This window comes from Bombina bombina, chromosome 2 (assembly GCF_027579735.1).
Source record: "Bombina bombina isolate aBomBom1 chromosome 2, aBomBom1.pri, whole genome shotgun sequence".
In the NCBI taxonomy this organism is placed as follows: domain Eukaryota; kingdom Metazoa; phylum Chordata; class Amphibia; order Anura; family Bombinatoridae; genus Bombina; species Bombina bombina.
This window is the reverse complement of record NC_069500.1, coordinates 1,107,987,380-1,108,006,674: the sequence shown is the minus strand read 5'-3', so window position 1 is coordinate 1,108,006,674 and position 19,295 is coordinate 1,107,987,380. Positions and strand designations below refer to the sequence as shown.

General features: G+C 36.2%; 1 protein-coding gene across 1 annotated transcript in view; it reads left to right on the top strand.

The window, feature by feature from the left end:
• The window catches only part of DCHS2 (dachsous cadherin-related 2), a 546,419-nt gene that overhangs the window by 405,949 nt on the left and 121,175 nt on the right, over window positions 1–19,295 (top strand). Inside the window, exons 8-11 of the mRNA XM_053700224.1 lie at window positions 536–723; window positions 9,664–9,763; window positions 13,923–14,080; window positions 15,694–16,534. Of these exons, the coding sequence (XP_053556199.1) occupies window positions 536–723; window positions 9,664–9,763; window positions 13,923–14,080; window positions 15,694–16,534 (1,287 nt within the window). The remainder of the gene's footprint in view (window positions 1–535; window positions 724–9,663; window positions 9,764–13,922; window positions 14,081–15,693; window positions 16,535–19,295) is intronic.

The following is a 19,295-nucleotide window of genomic DNA, read 5'->3' as shown; positions in this document are numbered from 1 at the left end:
TTTAAATGCCTCTCAGACTTTTATCCCAAACCTAGATGGTCCTATAGTATCTAAAGCTATAGTCATGCATTTAGATTTAGCTTAGTAAAATAGATCAGGGTAATGGACACCCGCTTTATGGCCATCCTTGGAAATTAATTAAAATGTTGTGAAACATAATTCTACTGTATTTCTATCATTAAATAATTTCACCTCCATTGAATGAATGACCTCGGGTAGCTAAAATGTTTTGGTTTTTTATTGCAACTTTATACCAAGAATCCATTTGTGCTCCATCTAATGTGCATGAAGAAACATTTGCAATTTCCTTAAGGATTTATGATACCTTCATAATTTTAACTGCAAATTTTAATCAGCATTATGTAAATTAATATTATGACTCCATAAGGTCTAGCTCTTATCAAAGCAAATTAAACTGAGGAATATATTCAAAACGATTTTAGTAATCTATTTATCTATTTATCTAATCAAAAGCGATAGGAGTTTGTCAGAATATTGAATGATGATGCGGCTTATTCTTTCTTGAACATTTTAGGTGAAATTATAAACTGTGCAGCATTAGATCATGAACAGAAATCTCATCATCAGCTGACAATACTGGCGACTGACCACGGCACTCCTCGCCGTACTGCTACAACCACTGTTTACATCAGGATTTCAGATCTCAATGATAACAAACCATACTTTCCACAGCTGCCGAGAGGAAAACAGCTAAACATCAAGGTATGTTGATTTATAGCTTTATTTAGTCTTCACATTGAAGGGAACCTAGTGTAAGAACTGTCTGATTCCTGAAATGCTAGCGCCATCTAGAGGAAAAACATGTAACATAATTTGCTGTAATTTACAGACTGAACCTGTTTTAGTTCTAAGTAGCTACTTCATATATTTTATGTAAACAAAATTTAAAATGTGCTAAAAACTGCAAAAATGAGCAAAAATTTGATTCCAGGAGTGGTAGATCACTTGAGAAGTAATTTTAGAAAAAAAATCTGAATAATTGAAAATTTACTGTAATAATTTAAAGGTGAGAATTATGCTTCGAGGGTTACCAGAAAGTTACCAGAAATTCTGAATACTTCAATCCTCCGCCATAAACAGCTTCTCCTGTAATTTAAAATGGACTAAACATACAATAATGTCCCCAAATGACAGCCATAGAATTTCCAACAGGTTTGTAGACTTTAAAATATTAAAATACATATTTATATGAACGCTCTTATGGTATCAAAGGCAGAAAAAGTAATGTTGTAAAATGTTTGAAATTAAGATTTTCAAAAAATATTGTGACAAGGTTTAAGTAGCTGGATGTATTGATATATTTTGGCACTATGATGATAGAAAGTGTTGGTTCTGCGCCAGAGGCGTAACTAGAAACCACAGGGCCCAGGTGCAAGAATCTAAGAAGGGCCCCCCCCACCCCCCAAAAAAGTGAATTTGATATATATCTTTTTTATATATATATAATTAAAACAAAGAAAAAAATGTGAATCAGATTACATGTCTGCAAAAGGAGGTACCCTGTGCCCACAGTCTGTGAGATGGTCTGACCCCCTATAACTGTATATAGTGACACTGTTTAACCCACCAGTACTGTATATAGTGAGTCAGTGACAAAGTAAGTAGTCTGCCGGTGAGATGGCTGGCCTGACCCTACCCACCCCAGTACTTTATAAAGTGACCACAGTAGTCTGTGACATGGTCCAGCCCCCCCGTACTGTATATAGTGGTACTGTATAGACTGACACTGTTTACCCCCTGCCCCCCCATGCTGTAGTAACAAGGTCTGTAATTTGCTGGCTCCACAAACATACACACATACACACATACATGCATAAATACACACACAGTCACATACATACATACACACATACACACATACACACACACACATAAACACCAATGGGTAAAACAGAAATACTAACCCCTGTACTCAGAGACACTAGTGAAGCATCATGTCACACTCACATGATATCAGTGCAGGCAGTGGCAGGTCAACGTTTTTTATTGTAAAAAAAAAAAATATATTATTTTTTTTAAGCTGGGCCCCCACCCTTGCGGGCCCACCCGTAGTTTCGTCACTGTTCTGCGCATTAAAGAAAACGATCAACGATATAAAAGAAAATTATATATTTTACATTTAATGTAATGAAGTTTTGAGGTACAGAGGTGTAGAACAGTTGTTTGCTCACTACTCTGCCACTCACAGCAAACACTCACACATGTACACATACATACACAAACATGCACATATACACACATATACATAAACACACATCTGCACATACACATATACACACATGCACACAACTACACACATGCACATATACACAACTATACATATATAGACACATGCACATACACACACCTACACATATATACACACATGCACATACACATGAACAAATACACACATATACAAAAACACACACATAAGAATTTACAATACAATTACACGGATTCCTTTACCTAACCCTACACACTACAGTACAACCATTCCAATTCCACTAACCTAATGAAAAATAGAATCCTGTACATGCAGCAGCATATCACCTTCATGTAAAATAGAGCAGGTAACTTGCAGGGCGGAAGCTCAGGCTGGTGATTAGAGAGCAAATATCAGTGCAGAACACGAGATCTCTTCATCTAACAGCACCATCTGCTGGCCTCTAATATTAAAAAAAAATATCAGAAAGGTTCAGTTTAGCTCAGGGGCACTTTTCTCTCTGAGTTCTGATCAATAGCACTGGCTGTCACTATATATATATATATATATATATATATATATATATATATATATATATACCTCAGTGGAAGAAAGCACTCACAGGACTTCTCAGTAGTGGGTCAACCAAAAGACTTACGGCTAGATTTGGAGTTTTGTCGGTAACGACCCGAAAATCTAACGCCGGCTATTTTCTGGCCGCACCATAAAAATAACTCTGGTATTGAGAGTCCACATAAAGGCTGTGTTAGGCTCCAAAAAAGGAGCGTAGAGCATATTTAACGCAGCTTCAACTCTCGATACCAGAGTTGCTTACGCAAGCGGCCAGCCTCAAAAACGTGCTCGTGCACGATTCTCCCATAGAAAACAATGGGGCTGTTTGAGCTGAAAAAAAACCTAACACCTGGAAAAAAGCCGCGTTCAGCTCCTAACGCAGCCCCATTGTTTGCTATGCGGAAACACTTCCTACGTCTGCACCTAACACTCTAACATGTACCCCGAGTCTAAACACCCCTAACCTTACACTTATTAACCCCTAATCTGCCGCCCCCGCTATCGCTGACCCCTGCATATTATTATTAACCCCTAATCTGCCGCTCCGTAAACCGCCGCTACTTACATTATCCCTATGTACCCCTAATCTGCTGCCCTAACATCGCTGACCCCTATATTATATTTATTAACCCCTAATCTGCCCCCCACAACGTCACCTCCACCTGCCTACACTTATTAACCCCTAATCTGCCGACCGGACCGCACCGCTATTATTATAAAGTTATTAACCCCTAATCCGCCTCACTAACCCTATAATAAATAGTATTAACCCCTAATCTGCCCTCCCTAACATAGCCGACACCTAACTTCAAACATTAACCCCTAATCTGCCGACTGGAGCTCACCGCTATTCTAATAAATGTATTAACCCCTAAAGCTAAGTCTAACCCTAACACTAACACCCCCCTAAGTTAAATATAATTTAAATCTAACAAAATTAATTAACTCTTATTAAATAACTTATTCCTATTTAAAGCTAAATACTTACCTGTAAAATAAATCCTAATATAGCTACAATATAAATTATAATTATATTATAGCTATTTTAGGATTTATATTTATTTTACAGGTAACTTTGTATTTATTTTAACCAGGTACAATAGCTATTAAATAGTTAAGAACTATTTAATAGCTAAAATAGTTAAAATAATTACAAAATTACCTGTAAAATAAATCCTAACCTAAGTTACAATTAAACCTAACTCTACACTATCAATAAATTAATTAAATAAACTACCTACAATTACCTACAATTAACCTAACACTACACTATCAATAAATTAATTAAATACAATTCCTACAAATAAATACAATTAAATAAACTAGCTAAAGTACAAAAAATAAAAAAGAACTAAGTTTCAAAAAATAAAAAAATATTTACAAACATAAGAAAAGTATTACAACAATTTTAAACTAATTACACCTACTCTAAGCCCCCTAATAAAATAACAAAGCCCCCCAAAATAATAAAATGCCCTACCCTATTCTAAATTACTAAAGTTCAAAGCTCTTTTACCTTACCAGCCCTGAACAGGGCCCTTTGCGGGGCATGCCCCAAGAAATTCAGCTCTTTTGCCTGTAAAAAAAAACATACAATACCCCCCCAACATTACAACCCACCACCCACATACCCCTAATCTAACCCAAACCCCCCTTAAATAAACCTAACACTAAGCCCCTGAAGATCTTCCTACCTTGTCTTCACCTCACCGGGTATCACACCGATCCGTCCAGAAGAGCTCCTCCGATGTCCTGATCCAAGCCCAAGCGGGGGGCTGAAGAGGTCCATGATCCGGCTGAAGTCTTCATCCAAGCGGGGCAGAAGACGTCTTCCATCCGATTGAAGTCTTCATCCAAGCGGCATCCATCCGGAGCGAAGCGGCAGCATCATGAAGACCTCCAACGCGGAACATCCATCCTGGCCGACGACTGAACGACGAATAACGGTTCCTTTAAATGACGTCATCCAAGATGGCGTCCCTCGAATTCCGATTGGCTGATAGGATTCTATCAGCCAATCGGAATTAAGGTAGGAATATTCTGATTGGCTGATGGAATCAGCCAATCAGAATCAAGTTCAATCCGATTGGCTGATCCAATCAGCCAATCAGATTGAGCTCGCATTCTATTGGCTGTTCCAATCAGCCAATCAGAATCAAGTTCAATCCGATTGGCTGATGAAGGAGGCAAGACCTCCGAAAACGTTACAGAAATAAAAGTAACTTGTTTATGAAAGTCCTGAGAGTGCATTTTCTTTTGGCTGCATATATATATATATATATATATATTCTATTTCTATATGGGAGTATAATTTGGCCTTGTTGCTTTAGTTTTTATAAATCAGGGAACCAGGAGATCTTGAATGTTACACTAGGAATAGATGCTGATGAAGGAGGCAAGACCTCCGAAAACGTTACAGAAATAAAAGTAACTTGTTTATGAAAGTCCTGAGAGTGCATTTTCTTTTGGCTGCATATCTTCTACAAATTTGCACCCAGGCAGTTTTCCTCTGTGGGCGAGTTCTGGTGTTTTGGATACCTATATATATATATATATATATATATATATATATATATATATACAGTATATATAAATAAATAAATAAAAATATTATGACGTGATGCCCAACAGCTTTGTGCCTGGCTTGCGCCTGGCACATAGCATTGCCAGTGCGGCAGAGTAGGGGTGGTGTAGGAAGCAGGTACTTTTGCTGTGTGGGTATTCAGCGCTGGCTGAGGAACAGTCTGGATTGCAGCTCACTTCGATCTCCTCATAGAAATCTGACTCGGCATCTGATGAGTGGGGTGGGGGAGAGCACAGGAGCACAGAGGAGCACTGCTGACCTGTTGTCTGGTGTGGTCCCTGCAGGGGCGTATTATGGCCTAGGCCAACATGGCCGGTGCCTAGGGCAGCAGATTTGGGAGGGGCAGCACAGCTGTCCTATCCTCTCTCTAAAAGCCAGCACACAGTACAGTGAGTGATAAAGTGCAGGCTTTTACAGAGAAGGCAAAGCATGTGCGCTGATTAAGGTCGCTCTTCACAGGCAATGCTTCTTTATTTAGAGCCAGGATATGCTTACAAGGTGAGGCTGGAGGAGAAGATCTTGTGCCGATATACTGCCTCCCCTTGTCAGATGTGGTGGGTCTGCGAGTGCAGTGCTTATTGCAGGTCTTAGTAACTAACAGACTGGATGTATCTGTGCACTGCTTAGATCAGCTTGTGATGTCTAATCATAAACTCTCAGCGCTAATGTATGTTAGCTACTAATAGTTAGCTTTCTCTGCATTCATGAACCCACAGAGTAAATTGTAAACAGACACTTACATTTTCATTACTTGAATTATGGTAATTACTGTATGTTTTTGCATGTGAAGGGTGGTGATTGTTTCAAACTGTATTCTTCTTTCCCTCCCTTCCTCTATCCCTTCTTTCCCTTTCTCCCTTAACTCCCATACTCCCTCCCTTAACTCCCTCCCTTATTTATTTTCCTCCATCCCTCTCTTCCTTCATTCTCTCAACTCCCCACTTGCTCCCTTCTTTCACTCCTTTCTTTTCCTCCCTTCTTTACCTCCCCCTTTTCCCTCTCCCTCCCACTTTTCTTATCTCTCTCTCTCGCTTCTTTTCTTTTCCTCCCTTTTCTCCCCTCCTCTTCTTTTCTCTCCCTTCTCTCAGGGAGAAAATGGTATGAGATGCATGCAATTCAACCCACCTGTATGCAAGTGTTTTGCTAGCCCATTTTCTTTTGAATTGTTATGAAAACTTTTTTTTTACACACTGACCAAAAATAATATGAAGGGAAAAAAAAGGCCTAAAACCATTGGGTGGGGAGCAGAATTTTTAGTGCCTAGGGCAGCACAAAACCTAAATAAGCCATTGGCTCCCTGGTAACACCTCCCCATCCTTCCAGCGTGCTGCTTCTAGATAAGTGCTCTGCACAACTCCGGGTAGGAACTGCAATTGCAGGTCCTGCTTGAGGGAGAGAGCAGACTTTCACTTGAGGGTGGCATTTGAATATAGCGCTAGTTGTGGAGTTACTGTATTTTTTCCACACAAGTGCTACTGTGCTTTGCTGTTGCCTCCTGGATAGGAACTGCAGCAGTAGGAGGACTCGCAACATGTAGAGCTCAGGAGGGTTGGGGCACTAATAAAGGGACACACACTTGATGTGAGTGCCTACCATGGCCTACCATGGCCAATGGTTTTCCCCTACGGTTAATTTAAGGCCCCTACTCTGCCACTCCCCACAGAGCCATTATAAAGTTCTGCCCCCCTCCAATCTGTTGCCCTGGGTACGTGCCTAGTTGGCCTAGGCCATAATACGCCCCTGCCATCCGGAGTTTAATAAATAGACCCCATTGGCTTGGTACTGTGTAGAAGCAGCATAAATGGGCTTTTGTCTTGTATGGGGCGAGTTATGCACTCTGTTTCCATGTTCTCTTTGGATTTTGGATTACCATATCTTATTGGTTTGGTGCTGTACTCTCACAAGATAGTAGAGGGCATAGAGCAAATATCCTGTCTTGCCATATAAACCTAGAAACAAAGTACAGTAATTTAATAGACAGGAACAATAGAAGCTAAAGTTACATAGTATTGAAGCAGGGAACATTCATGTTTATTTTAGACTTGTCAGATCAACTGCACATAGCCCTGATAGGTTAACTACAGTCTGTCTGGGTCCTTTACTTTGCTTTAATCATTACTAACCAGATGTCCATTCATGGATACAGATATTGATTTTTCAACCACAATTTATGTTCTCTTCTTATATAAACATCCCTTTCCTATGGGCAAACAACATTTCTACTTGGTTTTCCTTAATCAATTGCCAAACAAGCACATACAAGCTCAAATGTAAAATTCTATAATCTCTTTCAGAAGGAAACGATGCTGTTGAGTTTGCAATAATGAAATAAAATAAATTTAAAATGTATATTTCAGCTTATCCATGTTGCAGAAATAGCAATTCATTAGCATGCATATAAACATTTTAGCATTTTCTTTAATTTTTAGTACATTTATTTAAAAAAATAGATTTTCCAATAAATATTACTTAATAATATTTTTAAATGTGGGATATTATATGAGAATAAAAATGCAAATATAGTTGGTGAAAACATAATGGGTTTTACAGGAAGTACTGTATATTATGGTTCCTTGATAAAAAAAATTGTTTTTAAATTTAAAAGCTGTATTAAAGGGATAGAAAAGTCCAAATTAAACTTTCATGATTCAGATAGGGCATGCAATTTTAAACAACTTTCTAATTTACTTTTATCATCACATTTGCTTTGTTCTCTTGTTATTCTTAGTTAAAAGCTAAACCTAGGTAGGCTCATATGCTAATTTCTAAGCCTTTGAAGGCCGCCTCTTATGTGAATGCTTTTGACAGTTTTTCACAGCTAGAAGGCATTAGTTCATGTGTTTCATATAGATAACATTGTGCACATGCATGTGGAGTTATTTAAGAGTCAGCACTAATTGCCTGAAATGCAAGTCTGTCAAAGGATCTGAGATAAGGAGGCATTCTGCAGAAGCTTAGATACAAGGTAATTAGTATATTTCTATAGCAGTGTTAGTTATGCAAAACTAGGGAATGGTAAATAAAGGGATTATCTATCTTTTTAAACATTAACATTTTTGGTGTTTACTATCCCTTTAAAGGGACAGTCTAGTCCAAAATAAAATTTCATGATTCAGAGATAGGGCATGTAATTTTAAACAATTTTCCAATTTACTTTTATCACCAATTTTGCTTTGTTCTCTTAATATTCTTAGTTGAAAGCTAAACCTAGGAGGTTCATATGCAAATTTCTAAGCCCTTAAAGGCCGCCACTTCTCTCAGGGCATTTTTACAGTTTTTCACCACTAGAGGGTGTTAGTTCATGTGTGTCATATAGATAACACTGTGCTCACATACGTGGAGTTCCTATAAACCAGCACTGATTGGCTAAAATGCATGTCTGTCAAAAGAACTGAAATAATGGGACAGTTTGCAGAGGCTTTGCAGAGGCTTAGATACAAGATAATTAAATATAAAGATAACGATATGAGTGTTTTTTAGTCCCAAACAATTACAATCCTCACTAAGATTAATTAAATTTAAGTGTGCCCCGTGCTTCATACAAACTCAACTCCCCTTTGCCAGTACTTTGTAATAATTTCCAAGCCAAATACAGACAATACAGCTTTGGCTTACCGTTCTCCGTACATCCTCTCCTGTTCAGTGCTGCTTTCCTGGACTGGATTATTGTGGTGTGACACAAAATCATTTGTGTCACGCCACAATAATCCTAAATAGAGCAATACATTTGTCTCAAAAAATGTAGGTGACTTTATTATCTTATGGATAGAGTAATAGAATAGTATATATGCATTACTATATATTTATATCATTCACCTACATTTTTTGAGACACATGTATTGCTCTATTTAGGATTATTGTGGTGTGACACAAATGATTTTGGTATCTGTTTACATTGTTTCCAGGTGCATGACTATACGTGAAGGCTATTATCCTAGTCTGTAAAGCATTAACAGGCTATGATCATGGCTTGTTAGCCGAAACACGTAAGCCACAGTGCTGCGCTTTACCACATACTCTTCTACTGCAAGCTTCCACTTGTATTTTAAGCTGTATCAATAAATTTAAGTTTTTATTCAACTGAGGAGCATATCGCAATCTTTTACCTATTTTAGATACAAGATAATCACAGAGGTAAAACGTATATTTATATAACTGTGTTGGTTATGCAAAACTAGGGAATGAATAATAAAGGGATTGTCTATCTTTTAAAACAATAAAAATTTTGGTGTAGGCTGTCTCTTGTATTTTCCAAAAGTTAGCTTTTTACAACATTTAATTGCATGTTTTCCTTTTTAAGGTGTTGGAAGGACAGTCAGAACGCGTGTTAGTGACAAGAATATATGCTAAGGATCCGGATGCTGGTAAAAACGGGACTGTGTTATATTCACTTACTTCAGGTAAGAATTCAAGAAAGGTAAAATTATTTTTTATTAAATGGATATTAAACCCAAATTATTTCTTTCATGATTCAGATAGAGCATCCAATTTTAAGCAACTTTCTAACTTACTTCTATTATCAATTTTTCTTCATTCTCTTGGTATCTTTATTTGAAAAAGCAGGAATGTTAGCTTAGGAACTGGACCATTTTTGGTTCAGCATCCTGGGTAGCGCTTGCTAGGTGCTGAACCAAAAATGGGCTGGCTTCTAAGCTTTACATTCCTGCTTTTTAAAATAAAGATACCAAGAGAACAAAAAACATTTTATAATAGGAGTAGATTAGAAAGTTGCTTAAAATTGCATGATCTATCTGAATCATGAAAGAAAAAATTGTGGGTTTAATATCCCTTTAATTCTTAGTAATATATGAATATATGGTGATTTTTCTAAAGTAAGGTTGCAAACTATTAAAGGGCCAGTAAATGTATCTTCTTCAAAATGTTAGCCAGTGTTGCTTTTTATGAAAAAAATACCAGCCCTATAATTTTTCCCCTAAAAGTTAATATTTATATACAAGTTAACTTACTTTTTATTATAGAACCATTAGTGCACAATACTAATTTAGGTCAGCCTACATAAAATTTCTGTCCTGCCTACATTTCCTCCCACTGAAGCAGTTTCCTAACTGATTAAAAATGTGCATACGTCAGAGCCAGAGAAAAAGATACGCATTGATAGTATAGTCTTCATGCGCTGGTGTAGGCTGCGTGTCACTGAGCTGTAGGCGGCCAGGTAATATTCCATGGGGTTAACATTTGAGGACATTATATTAGTGCCAAAGTTATTATATATGAAAAATGATGAATGAAACACATATTGAATACATCTGGCATATGCAAAATGAATGCAATAATTTCTTAGTTTACTGTCCCTTTAAGTGTACATTATACATTATAGCTTTTTATATCAAATGTTTACAATTTTGTAGCTATTTTTATTATTTTGTACTTGGTTTTCATGTAATGTAGTTCTGAATATTGAGCAATTTCTAATTCTCAGAAATTGAAATGCACCCTGCTGATATATAAAGGCTAACTCTGCTACATATTCATACCTAATTGGCTTTATCAGATAACAACTGCAAAACAATACATTTATATTAACTTTATGACAGCCTTGCTGTCTGCGGACTAAATCCCAGATTGGCTTCTCCATATAAGGCAAATGATGGGTGGAATTTGGCTATTGAAAACCAATTGCAGTAAAAGGGATACTTATTTATGTTAAAGGCATTTAGACTTGGCTGATATGTTATTCTATAGTAACACAACAGAAATGTCTTGTAGTTGCCAGGTGTTTACTGTACGTTTAAGTTCTAACAAAACACAGATGATTTTATAACAGGACCAACATGAGAGCAAATCAGCCAAGAAACCCTTTTTAATATACACAACTGCCCAACAGTAAAACAGTTTTGATTTCAATGCACTATATTTTGTTTCTTCAATGTTTGAGGAATTCTTACAGCAAGACAGTTCTTAGAGAAATATAAGACAGGGTTTTAACTTTATACATGCATCATTTATTTGCTTAGTGTCCTCAAACAAAAAAATTATGATAAGGGGGACTGATTTTTTTAAGAATGTTTGACTATTATGTAATTGGAATTGATTGTTTTGTCATGATGAATAATTATTATGTAATTGCTATTTTAATTGCAGCAGATTAGTTCTGAATAGATGGTGTTTAGCAGACACCTTTGAATAAGCTCTTGTCAGTCCTTTTGAAAAGGGTAAAGCTTTAATTCGCAATTGCTTAGTGCTATAGTCAGAGATATGGTTAGCACTAGGTTTAAGGTTTAAGAGGGCATTGATGCATTGTAACATTGCGGTCTGGCAGCAGCAATATTGTCATTAAAGGGACAGTATACTGTAAAATAGTTTTTCCCTTAATGTGTTTACAATTGCTTTTTTTACCAACTGCAGAGTAAAAAATGTATGAAAATTAGCTTTTTAAGGCTTATTTGTGTATATTAAAGCTCTGATTTTGTGTTTTGAAGCCACAACCTAATAAAATGGGTTGAGCTTGTAGGTATAATCCGATCTCATTACTGTATCACATTGTGCACATATACCTGCTTCTTTATCTTATATCTGTCCTTAAAACAATCACCAATACTTTGAGAGAACAATGGAAAATCAACATTGTATTACCTTATCTCTGCTATATCCGACTGGGAGTGTAATTTCTTCTGCTGGCTGTGTTTACAAAGCTTATCTATAGCTGGTACGCGCGGCCACAAACTTTCAGAATAGGTGGGGATACCACATGCTAAATCAACAATTTCATATGCCAATATAAGGGTAAAGGAGCTACTTGTAAATAATTTAATACACTCAAGCAGGTAAAGTGGATCATTGGGAACAAATTAAAGGGGAGAAAGACTCTCGGCCCTAATAACTTGAAACATACCACCTCCAAAATGTACTTTTTTCCCTTCCACTAATAGATAATGAGGCCTATTTATCAAAAGTCTGTCGGACCTGATCCGACAGTGCGGATCAGGTCCGACAGACCTCGCTGAATGCGAAGAGCAATACGCTCTCCGTATTCAGCATTGCACCAGCTGCTCTTGTGAGCTGCTGGTGCAACGCCGCCCCCTGCAGATTCGCGCCAGCAGGGGGTGTCAATCATCCCGATCGTACTTGATCGGGTTGAATTGTGGCGATCTCTGTCCGCCTCATCAGAGCAGGTGGACAGGTTATGGAGCAGCGGTCTTTAGTCTTTACTTGCGTTTCTGTCGAGTCTGAAGATTCGCCAGAACCACGGGCCCTCAAGCTCCGAATGGGCCTCAATGACACAAAACCTTATTTTGGTAAAATTTTGGCCGCAGCTTGTTTATTAAAAAACAACTTAATACAACCATATATAAGTTAATTTTCACAATACATTAACCATAACAGTAAAAAATCCAGCGGTGCTAGTCCAGCCTCATCACCCAAATTTTTGTTTTCTCTTCTTTTGTAACATGGCCGTAACTTTTTTCTTTTAAGCATATTTGCATATGCCTGGACACAGCACAGGAATTCTGCTCTGTCCATTACTTCCTTCTTAACCACCCTGCTCTAAGGAACCCCACGCCCCCAGAGCTACATCCAACTGCTCTGCCACCCCATGGGGAGGCACTTAATATTAACAATGGTCATATCTACGCTGTACAAGAGAGAGGCGGACTAGCATCCCCTGCCATATTAAACTGCGGCAAATAGCATGTCACATGGCTACTTACATTTTATTCCAAGTGAAAACAAAACATAAAAAAATGGTGACAAGTACTGATAAATCCTTTGTGCACTAAAGAAAACAAAATATCATAAGACCTAGAGTTAAAAATGTTGCTTTGTGAAAATAACATTATTTAAATGTTATGCTGCAAATATTTGCTAATGATGCATGTAAGAACCTTTTTACAATGTGTAGGCGTTTAGATTAACTGGTAATATATCTGAGCAGATAACTACAAAAAAAGGGCAATAGTAGAAGAAGAATAAATACTGAACAACGTAAGAAATGAAATTTGATGTATGATAGAGTCGATTTTAGATCTATTAAATTAAATATACCTGTAATTTATAGCGATTTTTGCATACATTAAGTGAAGTTAGTTGATATTTTGAAAACAGGACCAACATTTAGAAACTATAGTTTAGTGCCTTTCGCAAATCACACACTCTAATAGTTAGTCACAGAAAATGACAAAATGATAATTGTTATGGATTTTTAAACTGAAAGGTCATCCTGCTGTTTTTGAAAATTGTACACTATGTGCGACCCTCTTTCCTTTATGTCTTTGTAGTAGTCTGCTGAATAGTGTACCTGGGGAATAGAGACCACTGATGAACATTTTGTTGGAACGTCTATATCTTCAAAAGGATATTATTTTGGGACTCTGTGTTTTGTTTTTTTGAGTTGAGTGCCCTCTGATTTGAACACTACTGGTCTTGTTTTATGTTTGCTTGGATATCATGGTCTTCTCTGGAGTGAGGTTCTAGTATTCACATAACATTTTAATCTACCTGGATTTTTTACCTCTGCAATGCCATAACACTTGAAATGTTTGTCGTCATTCAACTTTGACAGTGTTCATCTCATAATTATTCATTTGATATATTTTGCAGATGACAATTCCAGTCATTTTATTATTAATTCTATTAATGGTGAAGTATGGACAAACAAGACTCTTCCATCCAGTCAAAAATATCAGTATCGATTAATAATCACAGCAAGTGATCAAGGAACGCCCCCTCTGCAAGAACATGCAGTTATTAATATTCAGGTATGGACATCACGTAACTTTTACAGTTATTCATTTAAATTGTTAACCATATTGCATATTTAATAATAAAAAAAAAAAAAAAAAAACAAGGATAAAAGGAGTAAAGAAATACTGGTTCTGAAAAGAATCTTGTTTCTAATTGAATGTAAATAAAACTTTAGTGGAAATCATACAGAAAGGTACTAGATTTTATAAGCAATGTTTTATTTTTAATATTTGCTTCGGTTTGTTTCCATAGAATTAAGGCTGACATATTAATATTTTACAGTTATATTTTATAATTGAATGTTACCTATGACAAAGTGAAACAATGCCATTTTTTGCAATCATGAATGTACATTTGCTTAAAACAAGTGTGGTAAATATTCTTTATTTTTAACACATTTTCCAAAATGTTTGCTTTTATCTAGTTAAAAAATACTTTGTAATCCCTCATACTACATTAAGAAAACTTACTAAGCTATAACCATTGCCTACTATATAAATTATACACTTGCATTATATATAAAATATAGATAGATGATAGATAGATAGATAGATAGATAGATAGATAGAAATATACCATAATAATAAGAAAATTACATTGATCAATGATACTTATTTTATTTAAGGGAGTAATATCCCGAAATCTTGTCTACTTTTAAATATATAGGGCTAGATTAAAAGTGGAGCGCTAAATATCCCTTGCGTTCAAGTGATATTTGCACTCCACTATGTAATACCAGCACATAATAATTTGCATTGCTAGGAAGCATTGCGCTCACAAGAGCTTTCATAGGCTCCTATGGGAGCCTCGTTTTAATGCTGTCAGAGACGGCATCAGAACCTCGCGCAACTAAGAGAATAAGTAGCACAGCGATGGGCAGCATTTTTAGATATATATGTATATGAATATATACATATATAATAATGTGTTAATATGTATATATACACATATTAACACATAAATATATATGTATATAAGCATATACATATATATTTACAGGGAACACACAGTTTCCATAGACCGCAATGTAAAGAGTAGCACTATTATGGACTCGATTTATCAAGTGAGGGCAAACAGGGGCATACATATTCTCCCCTGTCCGCCCCAGCTCTCCTCTGGCGGGTAGCAAACCGCTGCCGAAATTAACCATTGCATGCAAGTGCTATTTTGCGCTCGCATGCAACACCGCCCCTACCCACACACAGCCAATCACTCTTGGGTAGGAGCTGTTAATCTTCCCATCGGACGAGGAGATTAAAATTCTACACCTAAGAGGTGGGGAAGAGGGTAGGAAGCAGCGGTCTGATGACCGCTGCTTAATACATTTTGACTGCAGGTTCTCTTGTGAGAACCTGCAGTCGTAGGGGAGGAGAAGGCTTGATAAATCAAGCCCTATGTCATCACCAATTAATAAATCCATGATAATTGCATTATGCAGAATCAATATATTTTTGAAAAGCAAATTTGCCAAACAATTGATGCATTGCTAAATTAATAAGACAAAATAATAAATGTTAAATACAAAATCTAAAAATCACTCAATATTTATAACAATTTGCATTAATCTTCTACTATATGTTTACTGTTGAATATTGTTTGAAGTAAAACATTTTTGTTTGTTTTCCAGATCATTCCAGCACCTAAAGTGAGATCACTTACCTTACCTGAAGTTATGTACTTAAAAGTACCAGAAAATATTGAACCTGCACAAGTGATTGGCTTCATAAATGTACACGACAATAAACTTTTTGGGAATAAGAAATTGCAGTATGAAATAGCCAATGAAGACCGTAATGGTCCTTTTGTGATTGACAGGTCTACTGGAGACATATATTTATCCAAGCAATTGAATTATGAAACTAACTCTCAATATACAATTAGTGTAAGCATACGTGACTACAGTAACATTGCTCCCCAAAATCATTCTGTTTTCATTAAGATCGAGATAGAAGACCAAAATGATCACTCTCCAGTCTTTCTTGATCCCATTGTAGTCATAGATATTGATGAAAATGTTCCAGTGGGGACTCTAGTGTATACATTTAGAGCAAAAGATGGAGATGGAAGTTTGCAGAACAGCAAGGTTAAATATTCCTTAAATGCTGATGAAATTTTTGGAAATCAATTTCATATTCATGAATGGGAAGGTATCTTGACCACAACCACTGAACTTGACAGAGAAACAAGAGAATATTTTGTCCTTACAGTGACAGCAACAGACCAAGCCTTTAATATTACACAACAACGACAAAGCTCAATGACAGCAAGAATTGTAATTCTGGACATCAATGACAACAGCCCACACTTTGTATCATTGCATCTTGTGTCTGTAATTGAAGATGCAGAAGTAGGTTCCCTTGTACATCACATAGTGGCAGAGGATCCAGATAAAGGAAAGAATGGAAAAATAACATTTTCTATTTTGGAAGGAAATGTAAAACAGGCCTTTTGGTTGGATAAATCGACAGGTATGTGAATTAAATGTCTAAATATATGATATTGTAAATACATGCAATGCAATAATTGTTCTTATGTTTTTAGCATATATATATAAATATATATGTTTGTATGTGTGTATATATGTATTTATGTTTTAAATGTGTAAATTAGACATGTGCGTTTGTTTCGGCTGAATTTCATTTTCAGCCAAATATTGGCCGATTCGGAGATTCGAATGCATCCGAATTCCCGAATCAGAAAATCCCCAAAAAATCTGAAAATGAATAAATTAGTTTCCGAATTTTTAGATCCATTATTCATATTCAGAATTTTTTATTGTTATAATCTAAACCGCAGTTCCCCGACATCGCCAACACTAAGTAAATCACAAAATAGAGCTATTAACCCCTAAACCGCAGTTCCCAAACATCACCTACACAAACTAAACCTATTAACCTCTAAGCTGCAGTTGCCAAACATTGCCGACACAAACTAAACCTATTAACCCCTAAACCGCAGTTCCCAAACATTGCCAACACTAACTAAACCTATTAATCCCTAAACCGCAGTTCCCAAACATCGCCGACATTAAGTAAACCTATTAACTCCTAAACCGCAGTTACCAAACATCGCCGACACTAACTAAACCTATTAACCCCTAAACCGCTGTACACCCTAACCCCTAAACCGCTGTACACCCACATCGCCAACACTAACTAAACCTATTAATCCCCCACATCGTAACAACCTAAATTAAACTATATTAACCCCTAAACCTAACACCACGTAACAGTAACATAATTAAAATATACCTAAATTAAAGTTACAATTATTAACTAACTGCCTATTTAAAAATAAATACAAACTTATCTGTGAAATAAAAATAAAACCTAAGCTAGCTACAATATAACTATTTACTAACTACCTAGTTAAAATAAATACAAACTTACCTGTGAAATAAAAATAAAACCTAAGCTTACACTAATAAAACCTAACATTACAAAAATAAAAAACCTAACATTACAAGTTTAGGGGTTAATATAGTTTAATTTAGGTTGTTGCGATGTGGGGGCCGGCGGTTTAGGGGTTAATAGGTTTAGTTAGTGTCGGCAATGTCTGGGAACTGTGGTTCAGGGGTTAATAGGTTTAGTTAGTGTTGGCAATGTTTGGGAACGGCGGTTTAGGGGTTAATAGCTTTATTAGTGATTTAGTTAGTGTCGGTGATGTGGGGGGTGCGGTTTAGGGGTTAATAGGTTTAGGTAGTGTTGACGATGTGGGGGTGGTGGTTTAGGGGTTAATAGCTTTATTTAGTGTCCGCGATATGGGTGGTGGAGGCAGTTTTAGATAATTTTTTGACAAATTAGTTATGTTAAATTAAATCGTTTTTTCTGATCCTTTCGTTTTTTCGGATCCATTCTTTATTCATATGCATTATTCTATTCTAAACTTCAGAATAGAATAATGCATAGAAATAAAGAATGGATCCGAAAAAACGAATGGATCCGAAAAAACGATTAACTTATCTTAACTATTGCCAAAACAGTTTTTTTTTTAAACTTAACTAAACTAATTTGCCGAAACAAAATTATTTATTTAACTAATAAAAACGAAAGAAAACAAAACAAAAATGTTAGCGATGCACATGTCTAGTGTATATATGTATTTACAGACAAATATACACATAAAAACACATAAATACATATGTACATACATATAGAAATGTATACTGTATAAGTGCATTGGAGGCCTTTGCAGTTAAGTAGATGAAAACATGTAAAAACATATTTATGAAATATTCATTTTTAATAAAGTTTTATAGTGTGTATTTAAATATTCCAATGTCCTGCACATAGCAGAATATGCTCTATGTATTTTTATAGATATTCCTATATATATTTGTATATATCTACAGTATAACTATATATAGGTATAGATATATATTGTACCAAAATTCCATCAGATATATGTAGAAATATGTTTTTATGAATGAATGGAACATATTCTGCTATGCGACTTCTATGGGGAATAGGAAGTACAGGGAGTACAGAATTATTAGGCAAGTTGTATTTTTGAGGATTAATTTTATTATTGAACAACAACCATGTTCTCAATGAACCCAAAAAACTCATTAATATCAAAGCTGAATAGTTTTGGAAGTAGTTTTTAGTTTGTTTTTAGTTATAGCTATTTTAGGGGGATATCTGTGTGTGCAGGTGACTATTACTGTGCATAATTATTAGGCAACTTAACAAAAAACAAATATATACCCATTTCAATTATTTATTTTTACCAGTGAAACCAATATAACATCTCAACATTCACAAATATACATTTCTGACATTCAAAAACAAAACAAAAACAAATCAGTGACCAATATAGCCACCTTTCTTTGCAAGGACACTCAAAAGCCTGCCATCCATGGATTCTGTCAGTGTTTTGATCTGTTCACCATCAACATTGCATGCAGCAGCAACCACAGCCTCCCAGACACTGTTCAGAGAGGTGTACTGTTTTCCCTCCTTGTAAATCTCACATTTGATGATGGACCACAGGTTCTCAATGGGGTTCAGCTCAGGTGAACAAGGAGGCCATGTCATTAGATTTTCTTCTTTTATACCCTTTCTTGCCAGCCACGCTGTGGAGTACTTGGACGCATGTGATGGAGCATTGTCCTGCATGAAAATCATGTTTTTCTTGAAGGATGCAGACTTCTTCCTGTACCACTGCTTGAAGAAGGTGTCTTCCAGAAACTGGCAGTAGGACTGGGAGTTGAGCTTGACTCCATCCTCA